Source organism: Lycorma delicatula, chromosome 2 (genome assembly GCF_047948215.1).
Source record: "Lycorma delicatula isolate Av1 chromosome 2, ASM4794821v1, whole genome shotgun sequence".
NCBI lineage: Eukaryota > Metazoa > Arthropoda > Insecta > Hemiptera > Fulgoridae > Lycorma > Lycorma delicatula.
The window spans coordinates 20,095,012-20,115,002 of record NC_134456.1 but is presented as its reverse complement, the minus strand read 5'-3'; the positions used below and the strand labels follow the sequence as shown (position 1 = coordinate 20,115,002).

Sequence of the window (19,991 nt, the reverse complement as noted above, 5' to 3'; positions counted from 1 at the left end):
TTCAATGAACACAATTATATTATATTCAAATGGACATAAATGAATACTGGATTTGAATTTTGTTATATAGTCAATATCTTAACCTGCTCAAATTGCTAATTATAACAGGCCATTTTTTCCTAACACACTGTCAGATGATTACTGTTAAGTCTCCGAATGAGATCTCTGAATGAAGAATACTCAAAGAATATAAAAAATACAAGTACCATGAGGTTTTTCAAGACAGTGTCCATGGAAAATGTACATTACTTACAACAATACATGGATAAGTTACGGGTAGGTGTAATGAACAGGATTTTTGATCTTGGAATAATAGCCCAAAAACACATAAATGAAAGAATATGGAAAATAATGAATAAAATAATACAAGCAATATTTTATTCATCTAATATGATGAGAAAATTATTTTAATCACATTAGATTTAAAGCCCAAGCCTGCAACTATGGTAATTAATATTACAACCTTTTCAACAGGAAGGAAAGATATTAGGGTTGTCCTTTATTTTTTCATCTACAACATCATCATCATCTTAATCTGCATCATCATCTTTTCTCATAGACAACTTTCAAAATTTTGCTGGTTCCGGTGGACCCCCTGCAGCTACATTTCTACCATATTTCCAGTCAACGGAAAATGTGAAGATTAGATCTAACTATGAAAGTTTGCGTTACGACTGAGTTCCACGAACTAACAGCTTCCGAAAAAAAAGTGAGAATTGATTGGTTAATTTTTGATTGACTGTGCTGTGAGTGGATGTCAATGGCCAATCAAAAAAATGCTTCCATCCAACTTTACATTTTTGACATCTACTCACAGCACAAGAAAGGAATCAATTCTCACTTATTTTATTTAGAAAACTTCCCATTCAGAGTGGTAAAAAGCAAAAGAAAAATAGTATATTTTTTTGTGTAGCATTTATTCAAATATGTAATCATTACACTATTAATTATTATTGTTATCATATTGCAATGTAATATAATAAAATTGTCATAATATAATTAAAATTAAACATTAATAACGTAATGTAACTTCTGCAATGACAATCACAAAATAGTTACAATTTTAATGGGAGGGATGTACTTGATAGATTGACAGCAAATTATCAATATTTGGCTTCAGTTTTGATAAACACACACCACATGTCGTATTTCGTCCCTTTGCACATCTGAACAAGCGTTGCGGATAGCGGCGGCGCTTTGCAAGTCTCGACACGTTCATTGTACTGAATATAGAATATACAAGTTTTTACAAGTAACAGTCGCTGAGCTTCTCAAAACATTATCTGCCTAGATTGATATGCAAAGTCAAGCCAACATTTTAGTTCTTCACTATCGAAACCAGATGAATTTTCGTGGACCCCCGCTTACGAATTGTGAACCCCCATATTTTTGTCACGCCAACGTAGACCCCCGTTGAGTCTCCCATGGACCCCTGGGGGTCCACCTGGACCACTTATGCCTTCATTTTGTTCACCACAGGGTTTGGCTCCACAGCGAAGGTAAGTAGAGAAAATGATGTTCATATTTCTGATTTACATTTTTCACCAAATAAAAAAAGGACCTTGAGAACTGGCCCAAGGTTCAAATAGAACCTTCAAGACAGCCCCTAAAAGCAATCCTTTCAATGATCAGCCCTTTGTCTCAAACCATAAAAAAAATTAATGTAAACCATTTCTGTTTAAACTGATAGGTATGACAGATTTCATGCCTCCAATAAAAAAAAAAAACTAAATTTTAAATAAAAGGTATTTACAGAATTTGAATTCGCTTATTTGGTCACCTGATAAAAGCAATATTGTCACCAAACTTACTCAGTTAATGTATTTAGCAAATATGAAGAATTATAACAATGAAATACTAATTTATTTTCAAAAGCAGTTATAAAAAAGTCAAGATGCATTATTCTAACTGAATAAAAACTCTTTTAAAATCACAATCAAAACAAAAACTGAAAAATACAGAAAAATCAGATTTATGAGAAAGTACTGTAATGATTAATAAAATTATTTACTAAATGAAAAACACATACTGCCAATGAAAGAATACATATACGACTACAATTGTTCAAAAAATACTTTATTATGCAGTTGTACTTACAAACAGATGTCATTATTGACAGCATTATTAATAAAATACAAATTAGCCATTAATATCAGTAAAATAAAATGAACAGAAAGAATAACAATAAAGATTTTAAATTAATAAAAAAAATAGCTTACCCATTGAAAAGATACAGGATAATAATGACAATGCGTCTGTTGCGTATCTTATTCCGCTATTATGCATTACATCTAACTTTCCTAAATGCGACTTCCTAGCGAATGAATATACAATACATCCATAGTCGAGATTCGATTGAACCAATGCTTTATACACTCAATTTTATTTGTTTATCTGAGCCCCAATTGATGTTGGATAAACATTTAATAATGTTTAGGGCTTTTCTGCATCTATCATTTAAGTCCTGTTTATGTAATCCTCATGTAAGGGATTTATCCAATAACAGACCTAAAAATCTCACATTATCCTTATATTCTATTGGATTATTGTCGATGGTCAAAGCAGGAGTTTGGTGAGGAATTCTCTCCCTATATAAGTGTACCCAGCAAGTTTTTTTCTGGTTAAAACTGGAATCCATTATTCCTGCAACTTCATTAAGAGCGTTAATTGCTTGTTGTAATTTGTACTTCACCATAAATATCTGGTTGCTGGCATATACAATTGCTAAATCATCAACATAGACACTTTTGCTATGTAAATAGTATATAATAATAGCTAATTATTCGGAATATCAATATGCAGGACCGGTTAAAGATACAAGGAAAACTGTGATGGTATTATTTGTAGAAACTGTCTTCTCGGTTATTAAAAGCAAAGAAGATTGGACTTATCGACGTTGAGATTGTACCACACGGTATTCTAAATACCTCTAAAGAAGTTGTTGTGTGCAGAGATTTGCTTAACTGCACAGAGGATGAAATTGTTGAGGAACTTTATGGACAAGGAGTCACTGCGTGTCGACGGTTAAACACTCTATGAAACGGAGAAGTTTTACCCTCCACATCACATGTGCCAACCTTTAACAGAACTAAATGTCCAGAGAAAATAAAGGCAGGATTTCATAGGGCTGATGTGCGTCCATTCATCCCAACACCATTGCAGTGTTTCAGACGTCAAAAATTTGGATACACTTTGCGAGATGCACAAGGAAACGGATCTGTGGCAACTTCTTGTACCCCAATGATCCGTGCAGGGACCCACTGATTTGTGTAAATTGTAATGGACAACATAGCACACGATCAAGGAATTGTCCAAAATACAAGGAGGAAATTGCAATACAGGAAGTAAAGACTGTACAAAAGGTAAAAAAAAAATGCATATTGTTATGATATCTAAAGTAAGTGTAACTATTTAACAGAAGTTAAAATAATATTCTGCAATAAAAAATTTCATTATCACAAAAATAATAATAATAACCTCATTTTCAGTAATCTCAGAATCTACCGTAACAGAGTTTTGATCTTCAGTGACATTTGAAGGTGCATCAATATCCAATTCATATGAGTCCATTTTTTCACATCCTACAAAACAATAAATAAATACAAGAACTAAAGTATTTAAATAAATAAGCAATAGTTTGATAACAATAAACCACCATTAGTCTAGAAAATAAAAACAACTGTCATGCAATATCTATTTCATCGGTTCTATTATAGTTATAGTTCTTAGTTGCTTACTTTCAAGCTTAATAACTCACTTCACAGTAACACAAAAAACAATCAAGGTGGACATATTTTTTATGTCAATCACTTTTCTGTTAATCAAAACCGTTTAATTTCATTTTATTAATGAATTTTTTTGTCAAAAACGCAAAGAAAAGTTAAAAATACATACCTTTTTTTGACTATTTTTTAACCTAACATGAATTAAATTTTTAAACCTAGTTATTTTTAATTTTTTAACCTAACATGAATTTTTCTATGTAAAATGCAAAAATTCTAAAACATTTCTAAAGTATCTAGAAAGATAGAAAGATACAGATAAGTATATGGTCATTTCTGCAAGTAGAAAGTTAACTAATTAAGGTGGGAGAAGAAAATACACAAAATGGATATAACAGAGTTAAATGAAGTGAAAAGGTAAGGGCAAGGTAAATTTAACAAGATGTGGTGCATGCATTACTTTGTAAATAAAAAAGGAAAAATTGGGTATGAATAATCCTAAAAAAAAAAAATAAATAACAAAATGTATATAAAGAATTATTTTTATAGGGTTATGTTATAGCTATTATATATAGGCTATTTTATAGGGTTAAAAGATAAAAAAGCAAATGGAATTTCGAAAAAATAACATTTGAAAATAAAGTAGATAGAGAGAACTTAGCTCAAGTACTGAAAAGAAAAAATCAAAAGCCAACTAAGCATATGAACACAAATAAAAAAATTATAAACTTTTAAAAATAATCATATAAAAAACAAAACGAGCTTAATACAATTTTTAATAGCATATTTGATTTAAGTAAAACATGATTTTCATGACAAAGGATTAAATTTCTTTAAAATGACTAACATTTTAAGTAATGTAACATTTCTGATGCCCTTGTAGTTATCATCAGTGACTCTTGTGGTCCTGTTTATACTCTGCTGTCAGCTTATGTTGTTGCAAGTACATTTTTAGTTTAACTTAGAAATTATTCAGAACATGGTTGAAAAGCATAGTGGATATGAAATGTATCACTTCAATGAAAATATCATCGCTTATGTCTTTGTGTGTTAATATATTTAATAATGTCTTGTGTTTAATAATGTTAAGATGTAATCTTGTATTATGCATGTTAAATTATTACTATTTTTCTACATCCACTGTCATTGTTTTGGTTTATGGATTGTAAAAAATATTATTTATATATATATTCACTGAAGAAAACTTTGGCCTTCATTCAGAACTGACAGAAAAACTTTGGCCTAACCAAAATGGAAATTTATAATACAGAAATCGATTAACACAAATTATCTTCACAGAATCTAAAACTCAGCTGGTAAACTTTGTACCTTACTATTATACACACTTTATAAAATCATACCTGCATGAGATCATTAAACCAACCACTACAACTGTCGGTTTAATGAATTCATGTACAAGTCTGTTTCCACCATTGGCTGTCACCCTGATAGGTAGTCTTTTTGAAATAATGCCACTTGTTAGTTCAATTGTGTCCATTCACAGTAAAGGTAATAATTCACCCATGCAAGCAAGTACTTGCAACATTTTTGCATTTATTATTTATACAAGCAAATGCTTATGCTTTATTACTTATGAAGTGCTTTACTGAATGCAAATAAGTATAACCACTGAACAAAATCCAAACATTTGCTTCCTAAGAAAACAAACATAATCGGCAAAAATCGACTGCAAGCACCAGTTATCAGCACTGTAAATCAGTTTGTAAAAAAACATATATACCCTTAAGAGTAAATTATAAAGAACGTGTGGTACCCTCCCACCCCATCTCATTCCTTTATTTATATCACTAACAAATTACTGTCTATTCTTCCTTTTGCATGAAATTATCGCAAACTTGTGCAAACAATAGATTCTTAAAATTTTATTAAAAAAATAATGATTTTGTTATCAGAAAAACAAAAACTCATAACGGCAACCAAAATAGTGATTGTTATAAACAAATAAACAATTCCTTTTAATAGAAAAAATTATTGGGAAAAAACTAAAATATTAACTGTTAAATATTATTAATGATCTTAAACATCTAGTGTACTTGCAGTATTGAAAATTATATCTAAGGCTTGTATAGTACAGCAACTAACTGATATACCAAGTCTTACTAGTATATAGGAATCATACAGCCCAAATAAATGCTAAAAGTGAACTGAACTGACCTCATACCAAACCCAACTCCATTCAGAAAATAATTACACCAAAATAATGAAATGAAGAAAGTAATTTCAATGTTAGTTGGTTATAAAAAGTTCATGTAAAGGAGAGTATTAATATTTACATAAAATGTTCATATGTTTATATGTTATTTATCCTCCTCTATGAATCATAAGACTTTGCCGATGGTGAGGGGGCTTGAAAGCTCAGTGATACAGAATAGCTAGACTGAAGGTGCAACCATATCAGAGAGGTATCTGCTGAAAGCCAGACTAAGGAATGATTCCTGAAAGAGGGCAGCAGCTCTTTCAGTAGTTGTTAAGGGCGGAGGTTAGGACGACTTAAACGGCCATATCAACATCACAGTCCTCCGAGTACTGCGCAGCTGAAAGCAATGGAAAACTACAGCTGCTTTTTTTTTCCAAGAAAATTTAGCTCTTTGCATTTTCATATAGCAAGGATGGAGGCACCTTCCTTGGTAAAATATTCCGAAGATAAACTAGTCCCCCATTTGGATCTCTGGGTGGGGACTACTAAAGAAGGTCACCAGAAAATTAAAAAAGAACATTCTACAAGTCGGAGCGTGGAATTTTAGAAGTTTAAAAAAGGTTAGTAGGTTAGAAAATTTAAATAGGGAAGCGGATAGGATAAATGTAGATGTAGTAGGAATTAGTGAGGTTCAGTGGAAAGAAGAAAACGACTTTTAGTCAGGTAATTTTAGAATAATTAACTCAGCTTCAAATAATGGGCAGGCAGGAATAGGTTTCGTAATGAACAAGAAAATAGGGAAGAGAGTAGAGTATTTCAAAATGCATAGCGATAGAATCATTATAATAATGATAAAATTGAAACCTAAACTGACAATTGTTAACGTCTATATGCCTACAAGCGCCCATCATGATGATAATGAGGTAGAGTGTATACAAAGAAATTGACGAAGCAATTAAACACATAAAATGAGATGAAAATTTAATAATAGTTGGAGATTGGAATGCAAGCATTGCAAAGGCAAGGAAGGAAATATAGTGGGTGAATACGGGCTCGGCAAAAGGAATGAAAGAGGGGACCAACTTATAGAGTTTTGCATGAAGTATAATTTAGTAATTGTTTAAAAATAATTTTAAAATTATAATAAAAGAATACACACATGGAGAAATCCAGGTGATGATATCATGGTTAAGCAAAGATTTAGATATCAACTCGTTGACTGCAAAACTCACCCTGGAGCAGGCATTCATAGCGACTATAATTTAGTGTTAATGAAATGTAGATTGGGGTTTATAAACCTGAACAAAAGGTGACAGATGAATCGGTGGAATTAAGAGAAGCTTGAGAAAGAGGAGGTAAAGAACATTTTTGGGGAGGACATCGCAAGAGGTCTGAGTAAAAAAGATAGAAGAAGAAGAATGGGAGAATGTTAAAAAGGAAATTCTTAAATCAGCAGAAGCAAACTTAGGCGGAACAAAGAGAACTGGTAGAAAACCATGCATTTCAGACGATATATTGCAGCTGATGGATGAACGTAGAAAATATAAGAATGCTGAAGAAAGTAAAAAGAACTATCAACAATTAAGAGATACAATAAACAGGAAGTACAAACTAGCGAAAGAAGAGTGGATTAAAGAAAAGTGTTCAGAAGTGGAAAGAGAAATGAACACTGGTAAAATAGACGGAGCACACAGGGAAGTTAAGGAAAATTTTGGGGTACATAAATTAAAATCTAATAATGTGTTAAACAAAGATCGTACACCGATACATAATACGAAAGGCAAAGTCGATAGGTGGGTGGAATATATTAAAGAGTTATACAGAGGAAATGAATTAGAAAATGGTGGTATAGAGGAAGAAGAGGAAATGAAACAGGATGAAAAGGGAAAAACAATACTGACATCTGAATTTAAGAGAGCATTAAAAGATTTGAATGGCAGAAAGGCTGCTGGAATAGACGGAATATCTGTAGAATTACTTTGCAGTGCAGGTGAGGAAGCGATTGATAATTATACAAACTGGTGTGTAATATTTATGAAAAAGGGGAAGTTCTGTCAGACTTCAAAAAGTGTTATAGTCATGATACCAAAGAAAGCAGGAGCAGATAAATGTGAAGAATACAGAACAATTAGCTTAACTGAAAAGATAAAGATGCTATGATTTGCTGATGATATAGTAATTCTAGCTAAGAGTAAAAAAGATTTAGAAGGAACAATGAATAGCATAGATGAAGTTCCTACGCAAGAACTACCGCATGAAAATTAACAAGAACAAAATGAAAGTAATGAAATATAGTAGAAATAACGAAGATGGACCACTGAATGTAAAAATAGGAAGAGAAAAGATTTGGAGGTAGAATTTTGTTATTAGGGAAGTAGAATTACTAAAGATGGAAGCAGGAGCGATATAAAATGCCAAATAGCACAGGCAAAAAAACAAGCCTTCAGTAAGAAATATAATTTTTTTTACATCAAAAATTAATTTAAATGCCAGGAAAAGATTTTTGAAAGTACATGTTTGGAGCGTAGCTTTATACAGAAGTAAAACTTGGACAATCGGAGTACCAGGGAAGAAAAGATTAGAGGCTTTTGAAATGTGGTGCGATATGAAAATGTTAAAAATCAGACGGGTGGATAGTGACAAATGAAGAATGTTGCAGAAAATTGATGAAGAAAGAAGCATTTGAAAAAATATAGTAAGAGACAAACTTATAGGCCACATATTAAGGTATCCTGGAATAGTCGCTTTAATATTGGAGTGACAGGTAGAATGAAAGCATTGTGCAGGCAGGTAACGTTTGGAATATGTAAAACAAATTGTTAGGGATGTAGGATGTAGGGGGTATACCGAAATGAAACGACTAGTATTAGATAGGGAATCTTGGAGAGCAAAAAAAAAACAATATTTATAATTTTTATTTTTGTGACATCCTGTTTAATTTCAAAGCATTTCTAATAGAATCGATAGTTTGTGATATTATTAAGTTGACATATTTATTTAGTCAGTTTTGAAGAAGTTCTTTTCTGTGTTTTTGTTCCTTTGTTGAATATCACAATAAGTTTTTTGTAATCGATCTCTTGTTTAATTTTGTGAGGTTTTACCTGACATGGTAGAAAAGGGGGCAGCGCAGTTTTTGGTTATTAAAACATTAAACGGAAGAGAGAAATGTAGCTTTTCTTTTGATTGCCGGAGATACAAGTTTAAGGTTATCAAAGCGATGATTTGTTTTTTCCTATTTCGAGTTGGTGTTTTCTGGACTTGATGTTTTCTGTATTTTATTTCAATGATGTTGGAAGAAAACAAAATTTAAAAACTAATAGGTGAAGAAATTTATGCAACTTGGTGTATTATTGAGTAGACGTGTTTGGAATGTGATAATTTGTTTTATATTGTTAATGGAATCTTGTAAAGCTCGACACAAAGTGCTGATTATCAGAAGAAATTGGATGAATGGAAAAATAGCAAATGACAAGGATAAGAAAAGAATTATGCTTTCTTTAGACATAAATCCTCTTTTGTAAGGATAGATAATTGCATCACTGCCCCAGAGTATGGTTGAAATTAAAACAAATCTATGACACACAGTCAGAGCAGAATGTGAATTTGCTGCGCCACAAATTCCACAACATTGAATGGGAATGGTTGATGGAATATGCAAGTTAAAATGAAAATTACATTCTTAGACAAAACAATAGATGAGGGTGATATGTGTGATAAAACATTTACAAACACTGCCACAAGAATTTGACCACATTTACACCACTTGTCAAAAGAAGACAAGACATGGTCTAAATTGCAAAAACGACCTTTAAACTACGAATTGAGGTTAAAAGGATGCCTCCAAGGTCGATTCTCAATCTAAGAAGGGTGCTTATAAATCTAATTCTTTTGGAATAATGGGATTAGCTTTAGCTAATCACCATGATAAGACATTTTTTTCTTGTGGGAAATCAGGACATCTCTCTAAAAACTATAAGGCGAGACTTATTTGCTTTAAATACAAGTTAAAGAACCATAAATCAAATGAATGTCCATCTAATAACAAACAATGTGCTATAGTTGTATCAGAGTTGAGAAAATTAAATTGTGATGAATGATTTATTGATATCTGTGCCACACACCACATAATAAATAGATTGGATTAATATGATAATTTTACTTATTTTAATACACCTAAAAAGATGGAAAGTGCTAACCAAGCGTGATGTCCAAGGTAATGTTCTTGGTACTAGATGTATTACAGTTAAAATATTTGGTGGAAAGTGGATTGAAAGATTTTTTGAGAATTTTTAGTACTGTCCCAAAGGACCATGCAATTTATTTTTTGTCCAAACAGCAAGTCAGAAAGGAATTGATCAAGCAATTAAAGATATGGAAAAACATGGATATTTTCTAAGAATGACATTACTTTTAGTCAGACCTTTCTCCAACAACTGTACTGGCTTAGCTGTTAAGGTTATTATTTGTCTCAGCCGAAAGCTTCTATTGTCTCAGAAAAGCCTAGTTTGTTGCAAGAATGGCATTAAAGATTGGTGCATCAAAATATGAAACATGTACAATCATTTCTGTAGGAGTGTATTAATGAAGTTCCAGTATAACAGTGAATTCTGTGAAGGCTGGACTCTGGAAAAGCATCATCATAGAATGTCATTTGGTAAAGGAGTTAAAGGCCTACTTCAGTGGTGAATGAGTAGATGCTGATGTCTGTGGCCCCATGGAGGTAATTGATATTTACAGTCACTTGTATAAATCAGTTTTTAAAGATGATTTTACAAGTTTCAGATAAACTTATTTTTTGAAAAAAAAGGATGAAGTAAAGGAAAAATTGCTTTATTCTACTGAAATGGTGAAGACTCAAGCCAGAATAGTATTAAAAAGTTTTGCACTGATGGTGGTAAGGAATTTGATAATGCAAGTTGAATTTGATAAATGCACTCAAGAAATAGGTCTCAAGCTTTCTATGACAGCATCTTATACTCCACAACAATGTGCAGCCGCTGAGAGAGAAAACAGGATAATTTGTAAGACAGCAAGATCCTGGTTGTATTCTGCACCCATTTTCCCAAATATCTCTGGAGTGAAGCAGTTTTTTCTGCTACATATACATTAAATAACAGCATCAACAAAAGTGAAAGGAAAAGCCCCTATTGAGTAGTTTCTGAAAAGGAAATTGAAAATTAATCACCTGAGAATCTTTGAAACTGAATGTATTGCTTGAATGCTGGACAAGGAAAGTAGAGAATTTGATGAAAAATCATTAAAAGAGATATATGGTTGCATATACAGACTGCAGTTATAGAGTCTATTTTCTGGATAAACAAAAAATTACAGTCTACAGGGATTTTAAGACCAAGATTGGAAACCTACAATAATCTAAAATTCATATTTCTTACACATCTAGTGAAGACCTTACTGAAAGACCAAAAAACTAGAAGATGAGTTGATTACTAAAGAACAAGAAGAATCAGATGAAAATTTGATTCCTCATGCAGAAGCAACAGAGAATAATGAGGAAAGATACCATAAAGAAACCTTCCAGATATCAGAACAAGAATATCTTTTTCTTCTCCATGAAATATCTTCAAATTATCAAGAGGCTATGCAGAGTGGCAGAGCTTGTGAAAGGAAGGAAAAGATGGATGAGGAAGTAAATTCTCTTCATCAGAATCAAACATCTCAGTTAGAGGAGAAGCCTCCAGATTGTCGACTGGTGAATAACCGATGGGTGTATGCTGCCAAGACTGATTTGAATAATGAAGTCATTAAGTATAGACTAGTTGATAAGGGCTATAGTCAATGTCCAACGATTGATTTCAGCCCTGTTTCCCAGTTAGAAACAGTTAGGGCACTTTTAGCTTACTCACTGCAAAAAGGATGAGACATAAAGAAGTTTGATGTGAAGATTGCTTTCCTCAATGGACAATTAAACAAGAATGTTTTCACTGACCAACATCAAGGATAAGTGGATGGAACACAAAAAGGGTGCAAACTACTAAAAAGTTTGTATGGTCTTAAAAAGCATCAAAGTTTTGGTATAATACCTAACAACTTCTTACAGCAATATGTCTAGAAAAAAGCAAGGCAGATCTTGCACATATATCGTGATAAAGAAACTGTGGTAGTTTTTCATGTTGATATTGGTCTTATTATGGATCCTTCTTCGAAAATACTAAGCCTTATCAAAAAGTTATATTCTTGATCTGAATATCCCAAGATAATGTTCCATTTCATATGATTTTAATTCAGATCAAGAATTTACAGAAATCTTTATCCCAAGATAATGTTCCAGTTCATATGATTTAAAAAGATTTCTGACAAATTTGTAGAGATTGATAGAACATGCAAAGATAAGTCTACAAAAATATTGCTTTAGTGACTGTACACCTTTATCATTACCAACTGAACCTGAATTGGGAACCTGGAAACTCTCCTCTAATCTCTGATGGTAAACATATAAAGGGAAATCGTTGGAAGCTTAACTTATTTAGCTCTGAGCACGAGACCAAATTTAAGTTTTGCCTTGAATATTGCATCTAGAGTATAAAGTCAACCAACAAGGGCCCATTTGGTAAAAAGGATTTTTAGATATTTGAAATCTAATCCTGAAGATGACATTTAATATAATGAAACAACCAATAGACAAATTGAAGCACATAGTGATGCCAATTATGGTGGTCACACTCACAAGAAGATATATTAAGTAGTGGAACTCTGCTTAAATACTGTGGTATGCTGGTTGTGTGGAAAAGTAGATTGCAGAAATGTGTATGCAACAGAGGCAACCAGCTGGTTGGTCTGGCTTGACATCTTGTTAAAGGAACTTGGTTCATTTGATGTTAATTCAAAACCAACTCTCTTAATAGACGATCATAGTTTCAGTAAACTTACAAATAACCCAATGTTCCACTATAAATAAAAATATATCAAACACATCATTATGTGAAGATTGTAAAAAATGGAAGAACTGATACCAACTTCATTCAATCTAAAAAAAAACTGGCAGTGGTTATATTTACAAAAGAATTACCATCTGGTGCACTGAAAGGAAGACTCTCACGGATATGAAAATTCATTTTGAACTACAGATTTCTAAAAACTTGAATTATGAACACTAGGAGGGGGAGTGTCAAGGAGTATTAATATCTATGTCTAATTTTAATGTTATACATTATGTATATTATCCATTTTAAGTGTTCCAAAAAAAAAACATAAGCTGGTTAATTGACCACTTCAAAAAAAAAACTGAAATTTACCCACTTGTTTCGTACACGTTTCAGGACCTTAAAACGATTTTCCTTAAAGTTTTTATTTAAACAGCTTACCTGTGTTGGCCATTTTTGTTATGGTACACACACCTATTTTTGTGATTGCAAGGGTTTACAGAAAAAAAATCATAATTAAAAAACGACTGGTTCTGGAAGGATGAAACAAAAGCAATTTAATCATATTTTCTCAAGGTAAAAAGATTGGTCAAGTGGTTTATTTACCTATCTCTCTTCTTTCTATGAGAAAATTACTAATAAAGTTGAACATGAAAAACAGTGAAATTTCACTTTTGATAATTTTTTTCCACAGCAGGGAAGCATACGAAGTGCGTGAGGAAAGTAATGAGACTGACTTTTTACTTACCAAAGTTTTTATTTTTTTCAAACAATAATATTATCCCCTTCAAAGTAGTTCCCTTGGGCAGCTATACACCGCCGTTGTTGTTATTCTCAGTCCTGGTTGCAGCGCTGGAAGGCTTCAACTGGTAGGGCTTTTAACTGGTCGATCACAGTCTTTTGAATGTTCTTCAGAGTTCCAAAATGAAATCCTTTTAAGACATGTTTCAATTACGAGAAAAACTAGTTAAAAGCGATACCACTTTGACTCACTAAATAAGTCCTCTAAGTGTGTTTCTTGTCTTTTTTGCACTTTACATTTTTATATTTTTAGTCCCTATATTGTTGCAGTTGATGTTTTCTATATTTTTTAAATATTTTTTTTTTAATTATTAATGATAGGTTGTAATTTAATGATAACTCAACCAATACCAGTAACCTAATACAATTTTGATTCAAAAATGCTTGTAAAACTTACCCAAACTATAATTTCAATGAGTAGCCAACATCTTTTTTCAAGAATTCAATTTTACTTTTATATTGGTTTATTTTTGTAAACACTATCAAAAAAAAAAATAAATTGTAGCAAAATTTTAATTATTCTTCAATGAAATAGCCTGTTTTTGTAGCAATAAAAGTTTATTATTTAGTGTGGTCGACCAACAGCTTTGATATCTCTTCTGATAACTCTATTGAAATTGTGTTAGGTCGCTCCCATCACTATAGTTAGTTCAAGTGGCGTCAGCTTTCTCAGGACTTTGCAAATCGGTACCCACACTTTGTCTTGTTGAGACTTTTGAAATGATGTATGAGGTCCAGCTGGGTGGAAAATATGAACCTGCACATCATTTCTGAGGCTAATATCTACCACTTCTATCCACCACTGGTCGTCATACAGACAATCAATAGAGTCTTTCCTTAAGTAAAAGTAATACAATACTTGACACAGGATGGTCTTCATAGTCCTTGGAATCTGAAGTAAAGTAACATCTTACAATGCCTTCTGACACAGGAACATACTTGTGATAGCTTCTAGTACCAACAACTCTTTTACAGCAATCACAACTGTTTTTTAGTTTCTGAAATCTTAGCTATCTCATCTGAATTAATAAAAAAATACTTGATGTTTTACAGCTTGTTATTACAAAATGAATACATTTCATCGTTTAGTAACTGAATGTTTAATGGCATTTGCAGGTTTGCCTTTGCCACCTCTCGTTTTGTTGTTCCTCCCACACCATCACAGGCATTTTTCCCATGGGATGATGTAAGAAGTGCCATTCAACTTCAAGGTCAAAACCCTTTTTGTGTGCACAAATTAGCAAAATTATTTTTATTTTTATACTGACTTGAAAGCACCATCAATAAATTAGATGAGTTTTTTAATGTTCTGATGTACTTCCTTGATATGAAGGTTTTCGGTTGAGCTGCGAGCCAGGCATGCACCGCTTCTTTCACTGTTTCGTCTGAGGAAAATCGATGGCCCCGTAATGCCTCTTTGAGTGTACCAAACAAGTGGTAGTCAGAAGGAGCAAGATCAGGACTATATGGAGGATGAGCCAGTACTTCAAAGTTCAGTTTCTAGAGCGTTTCAGCAGTATGTATACGGGCATTGTCGTGCAACAACACAATACCTTTCGACAGCAGTACTCGACATTTGCTTCGAATTGCAGGCTTCAACTTGGCAGTAAGCATCTCACTATAATGTGTACTGTTTATTGTCGTTACCCTTTCCTCATAATGTTCCAGTACTGGGCCTTGTGAGTCCCAAAAAACCGTAAGCATCAGTTTTCCTGTGGACAGTTGGGTCTTGAACTTTTTTTGCAGGGCGAATTTGGATGTTTTCATTCCATACTCTGCCGTTTACTCTCTGGCTCGTAATGATGGATCCATGTTTCGTCACCACTGATGATTCTGTCTAAGATGTCCCGTTCTTTACCATAGCGATTCAAATGTTTTTGGCTGATGTCCAAGCGCGTTTGTTTATGCAACTGTGTGTTATTTTGGGACCCATCTTGCACAGACTTTATGAAACCCAAGTCTGTTGTGGATGATTTCGTAGGCAGAACCGTGACTAATTTGCAGACGATGTGCCACTTCATCGATAGTTACTCGTCTGTCTAAGAAAACCATGTCACGTGCACGCTCAATGTTTTCCTCATTTGTGGCAGTAAACAATCATCTGGCTCCTTTGTCGTGCGTAACACTTGCGCGACCATTTTTGAATTTTTCAATCCATTTGTAGATCCGTCGTGGCAACACACTGTTCCTGTACTGTACCGAAAGTCCTCGATGAATTTCAGCCCCTGATACACCTTCCGACCACAAAAACGGATCACTGAACATTGCTCTTGTTTGGTGCAAACAGAAAGCGGAGCAGCCATGGTTAATGGCAGGGAAGCGATAATGGAACTAACCTAGCAGCATTAAACATGCAGACATAACAATTAAACCACGCATGCGTCACCTACGCAACACGACAGTACTACCAACATAAACAAAAATATAACTAAACTGTGGATAATAATTGACTTACCCTCGTAATTCTCTAGTAAGTCTAACCAAACGCTCACATTGAACTCTGATATTATTTTCGATCAGGTCCAAGATTGAGGAAGTAAACTGATAAATTTTAACCTTATGTTCTTTAGAAGCAAGAACACATTTTTCTTTTAGTTTTAAAATAAGATCATCATATTCATGCGAAGAAGATTGAGCTGGATTTTCATTTTCAGAAACTTTTGAGTCAAAACACAATTCAAGATTCTTTTTTAATTTTTTCAGATACCTTATTTATTTTAAATTTTAATGCTGATGGCCTTTGATCCGTACTTAATTTTTTCAACTTGATGGAGGTGATACAGCCAAAATGCTACAAGCAGCATCCAACTGTTCAATGTTGTGACGTAGGGCAATGTATTGCTATTGGTCTTCACATTGTATGGTTCTTTGTTCTGCTGAGAAAAAATACTTTTAAAATAGTTAACACAGAGACTTTCCAGGAACTAAATTTAAATGTAGAAATATGTGTTCTTTAAGAGCTTGCTCTAATGTATTTGTCTTAAGTTTTTCTTAACTGTTTTATTATGAGTACTCAACGGGTCACAACAGAACTGTCCATACAGGTAACTGAATTTTGACAAAAAAGGTTTTTTCATGATATTTATAAACAATAGTGACATTTGAATTAACACGTAAAAAATAAGTTGTAGGACTTTAATGAGTTCTTTTGGCAGTATAGCATACACTGTTTTATGACACTCTTCATTCAGATAAATTCCTATGGAACAGTGTTCTTCCATTGTTTTATGTGAAAATACTTGAAAACAATGTAAAAATTTAACTGATTTTAAAATTTGCAAATATAACATTATTAAGTAAAACTAATTTATTTAATAAAGACTTTAAAACACAGGATGAAATTTGAGACACTTAGTAAAGATGTGAACAGGTCACTGACTAATGTCAGACTGAGAAGTCTGTAACTGCAAAGCTAAATGATGCAACAAGTATAAATGTGAATGTCGCAACATGAATTTTCCTGCCGATTGGAAATGACTTCTAGCAGCTGTTATAACATGAACACTGCAGTTGAATGGTTCAAACAAGTCCATTTCAACTACAGTAATAAGTATAAAAATATTAATATACCAAGAAGACAAGAAACCCCCTTGGGAGTACTTATTTAGCGAGTCAAAATGGTATCGCATTTAATGAGTTTTTCATAATTTTTGAGAGGTTTATAACCTTTTTATTAGTACAATACACAAGAAACTTTTTTATTTTCCATAAATATCTACAAAAACACTGTATGTTGAGTAAATCTGAGATTTTTATCACCAGTCCCATCAGAATTATTTGAAGCCAAAATTTGAATTTAAAAAAAAAAATTATTTTCAAAAATTCATAAAAAATTTACGGGAAAGTATATCACCATTAATAATATTTATGGTAAAACTGCTAACATACCTATGTATAAAAACGTCATTCAAACTGTGATGCCATCCCTGCCCCTTGAAAAAAATTACCAATAATGAAATTTCACTGTTTTTCATGTTCAACTTTATTGGTAATTCTCATAGAAAGAAGAGAGATACGTAAATAAACCACTACAGCAATATGATTAAACTGCTTTTTGTTTCATCCTTCCAGGACCACTAGTTTTTTAGTTATGATTTTTTCTGTAAACCCTTACAATCACAAAAATTGGTGTACACACTGTAACAAAAATAGCGGCCATAGGTAAACTGCTTAAATTAAAAATTAAAAAAAAAAAAAAAAATAGTTTTAAGGTCGTGAAACATGTGGGTAAGTTACAATTTTTTTTTAAATAGTCAAGCAACCACCCTTGGGTTCACTTCTAATGGATTGACGCTATTTACAATTTTTATTTTTGTGAGATCCTACTTAATTTCTAAGTTTAATTAATAAAATGAATAGTTTGTAATATTATTAAGTAGGAATATGTATTTGGTTAGTTGTAAAGGTATTTTTGTTCTGCGTGTTTTCTGTTCTCTTGTTGAATGTACAACAAATAATGGTTTTTTTTGTAACCGATCTTCGGTTTACATTTACTGAGTTTTGCGACATTTCATATCTATTTTTAACAACTGGAGGCTCAGTTCACACACGCACTGGGTAAGTGGCAGTATTCTGACTTGTCGATAGACAGCTTTACCAAAAAAAAATATATATATATATACAAATCTTCTAACCTAAACAAAAGTGTATCCATTAATATAAGGAAGAAAGTCCTCTCAAAATTGTGATCTTTCATTTATACCAAGATCTCTATCATTTTCCTTCACCTGTCTCTTCAAATAATATTAAAAGAAATTCAGTATCACAATTTTACCCAACCTACTATGTCTTCTATGTTGTACAAAACACTACTTTTGGCATAAAAGTTTGTACTTAAATAGAAAGACGTTAGTCAATATCAGAATTTTACTTTATGTATATATTTTTTTTATTTTTATAGAACAAAGGTTAAGTTGTGTAAGTAAAGTAGTTAATTTATAAATAAAAAGCATTAATCTTATACACAAAAAGCAACAGACTGAAAGATAATGGAATAGAACAACTTTTAATTATGATTCAACTACAAAGGTTTAGCATCCGCTAGATGAAAACTTCTAATAAAAATAAATAAGCAATACAGTTCAAAAATTCTTATAATAAATTGTAGGTTATATCAATATAGATCCACTTTACAGCCACATGGGGACACCTTGCCCAGATCTTTTTTGTAAACATTTAAAATTATATTGGAATGAAGCAAGTCTACAATTACTGCAGTACTCATTTTTTCATACAGACAAACTATCTCTTCTAAAGGATAAAATGCTATAAAAAAAACTAAACTCCACATTTTTAACTATACAATTTTTCATTATTAGGAGACAGAAAGTACAACACGCTTCGGCAAGAAAATAATAAAACTGAAGAATTTAATTTAATCATTAAAAAATATAGTCGACCAACATTCAGTTGAACCAACAAAAATAGAAGTTTATTTTATTCAGTGATCAATCTGCGGTGAATCTGTAAATACATACATATATATAAACAATATATGAGGTTCAATAATGAAAGAAAACAAAAAGGATATCCAATGTTTTTATAAATCAACAACTCGTTAACAATGTACAATTATTGGTTAGTTTTTCCACTAAATACCGTAAAACATTACGCATTGAATCGAAAAAAAACATAAAATTTGATAAGACTGAACATATTTACTTACCGCAAAAATTAATATTGAATGATATCAAGAAACGAATAATCCAATCTTTTAAATAAGAATACTTCCCATCAACAGTTGACAACTGAAACACAACAGCTTCCTGTTAATGTACTCGCGCAAAGACGGATCGTCGCTTAACTTCGTTTTGTTTCGTATTTCAAAAGTTCTTCGTCATATGTCGTTACTAGTATAATAATGATAATCAGCTGTTCAGTTAGAAACGTAGTTCAAAATCATAAGATGGATCATGAAACGTATAAAACTATTGTAATCGCTTTGATTTACCTTTTTAAACATTTTCATTATACAAAAATAATTTTATATTTTCCTTTCCAGGCCAAAGCTTTGCTGCTGTATTCCAATTATAGCCAAAAGAGGAAGTTCAAGATAGCTCCAAAATTTTGATGAACGTCGACTTTCACGCACCGAAGTTCAAAAACACGTTAAAAATACAAATTAATTTCCAGAAGATGGTATGTACGTGCTAAACAAATTCTACGGCAATGGCTCAAATTTTTACTTCCTTGTACGAAGTAAAGGAAGTATTGTAATCGCGAAAAATTTCGGTTTTCAGATCTCAACGGAAATATCCATTTTGACTTTCCCTGAAACCATTTTGACTAGTTTGGCGTCACGTCTGTACGTACGTATCTCGCATAACTCAAAAACGATTAGCTGTCCCTAAATTTGAACTTCCTACAGCTAATCCTAGGAAGGAGGTCCAATCCCCCTTTTCATTATCCCCCATCATACAATAAAAGGGG

General features: G+C 32.4%; 1 protein-coding gene across 1 annotated transcript in view; it reads right to left on the bottom strand.

The window, feature by feature from the left end:
- LOC142320535 (uncharacterized) overlaps window positions 1–19,383 on the bottom strand; it is a 41,648-nt gene extending 22,265 nt beyond the window's left edge. The window contains exons 1-2 of the mRNA XM_075358434.1: window positions 19,228–19,383; window positions 3,478–3,581 (exon numbers count right to left, since the gene is read on the bottom strand). Of these exons, the coding sequence (XP_075214549.1) occupies window positions 3,478–3,570 (93 nt within the window). The 5' untranslated portion in view covers window positions 3,571–3,581; window positions 19,228–19,383. The remainder of the gene's footprint in view (window positions 1–3,477; window positions 3,582–19,227) is intronic.
- Window positions 19,384–19,991: the final 608 nt, after the last annotated feature.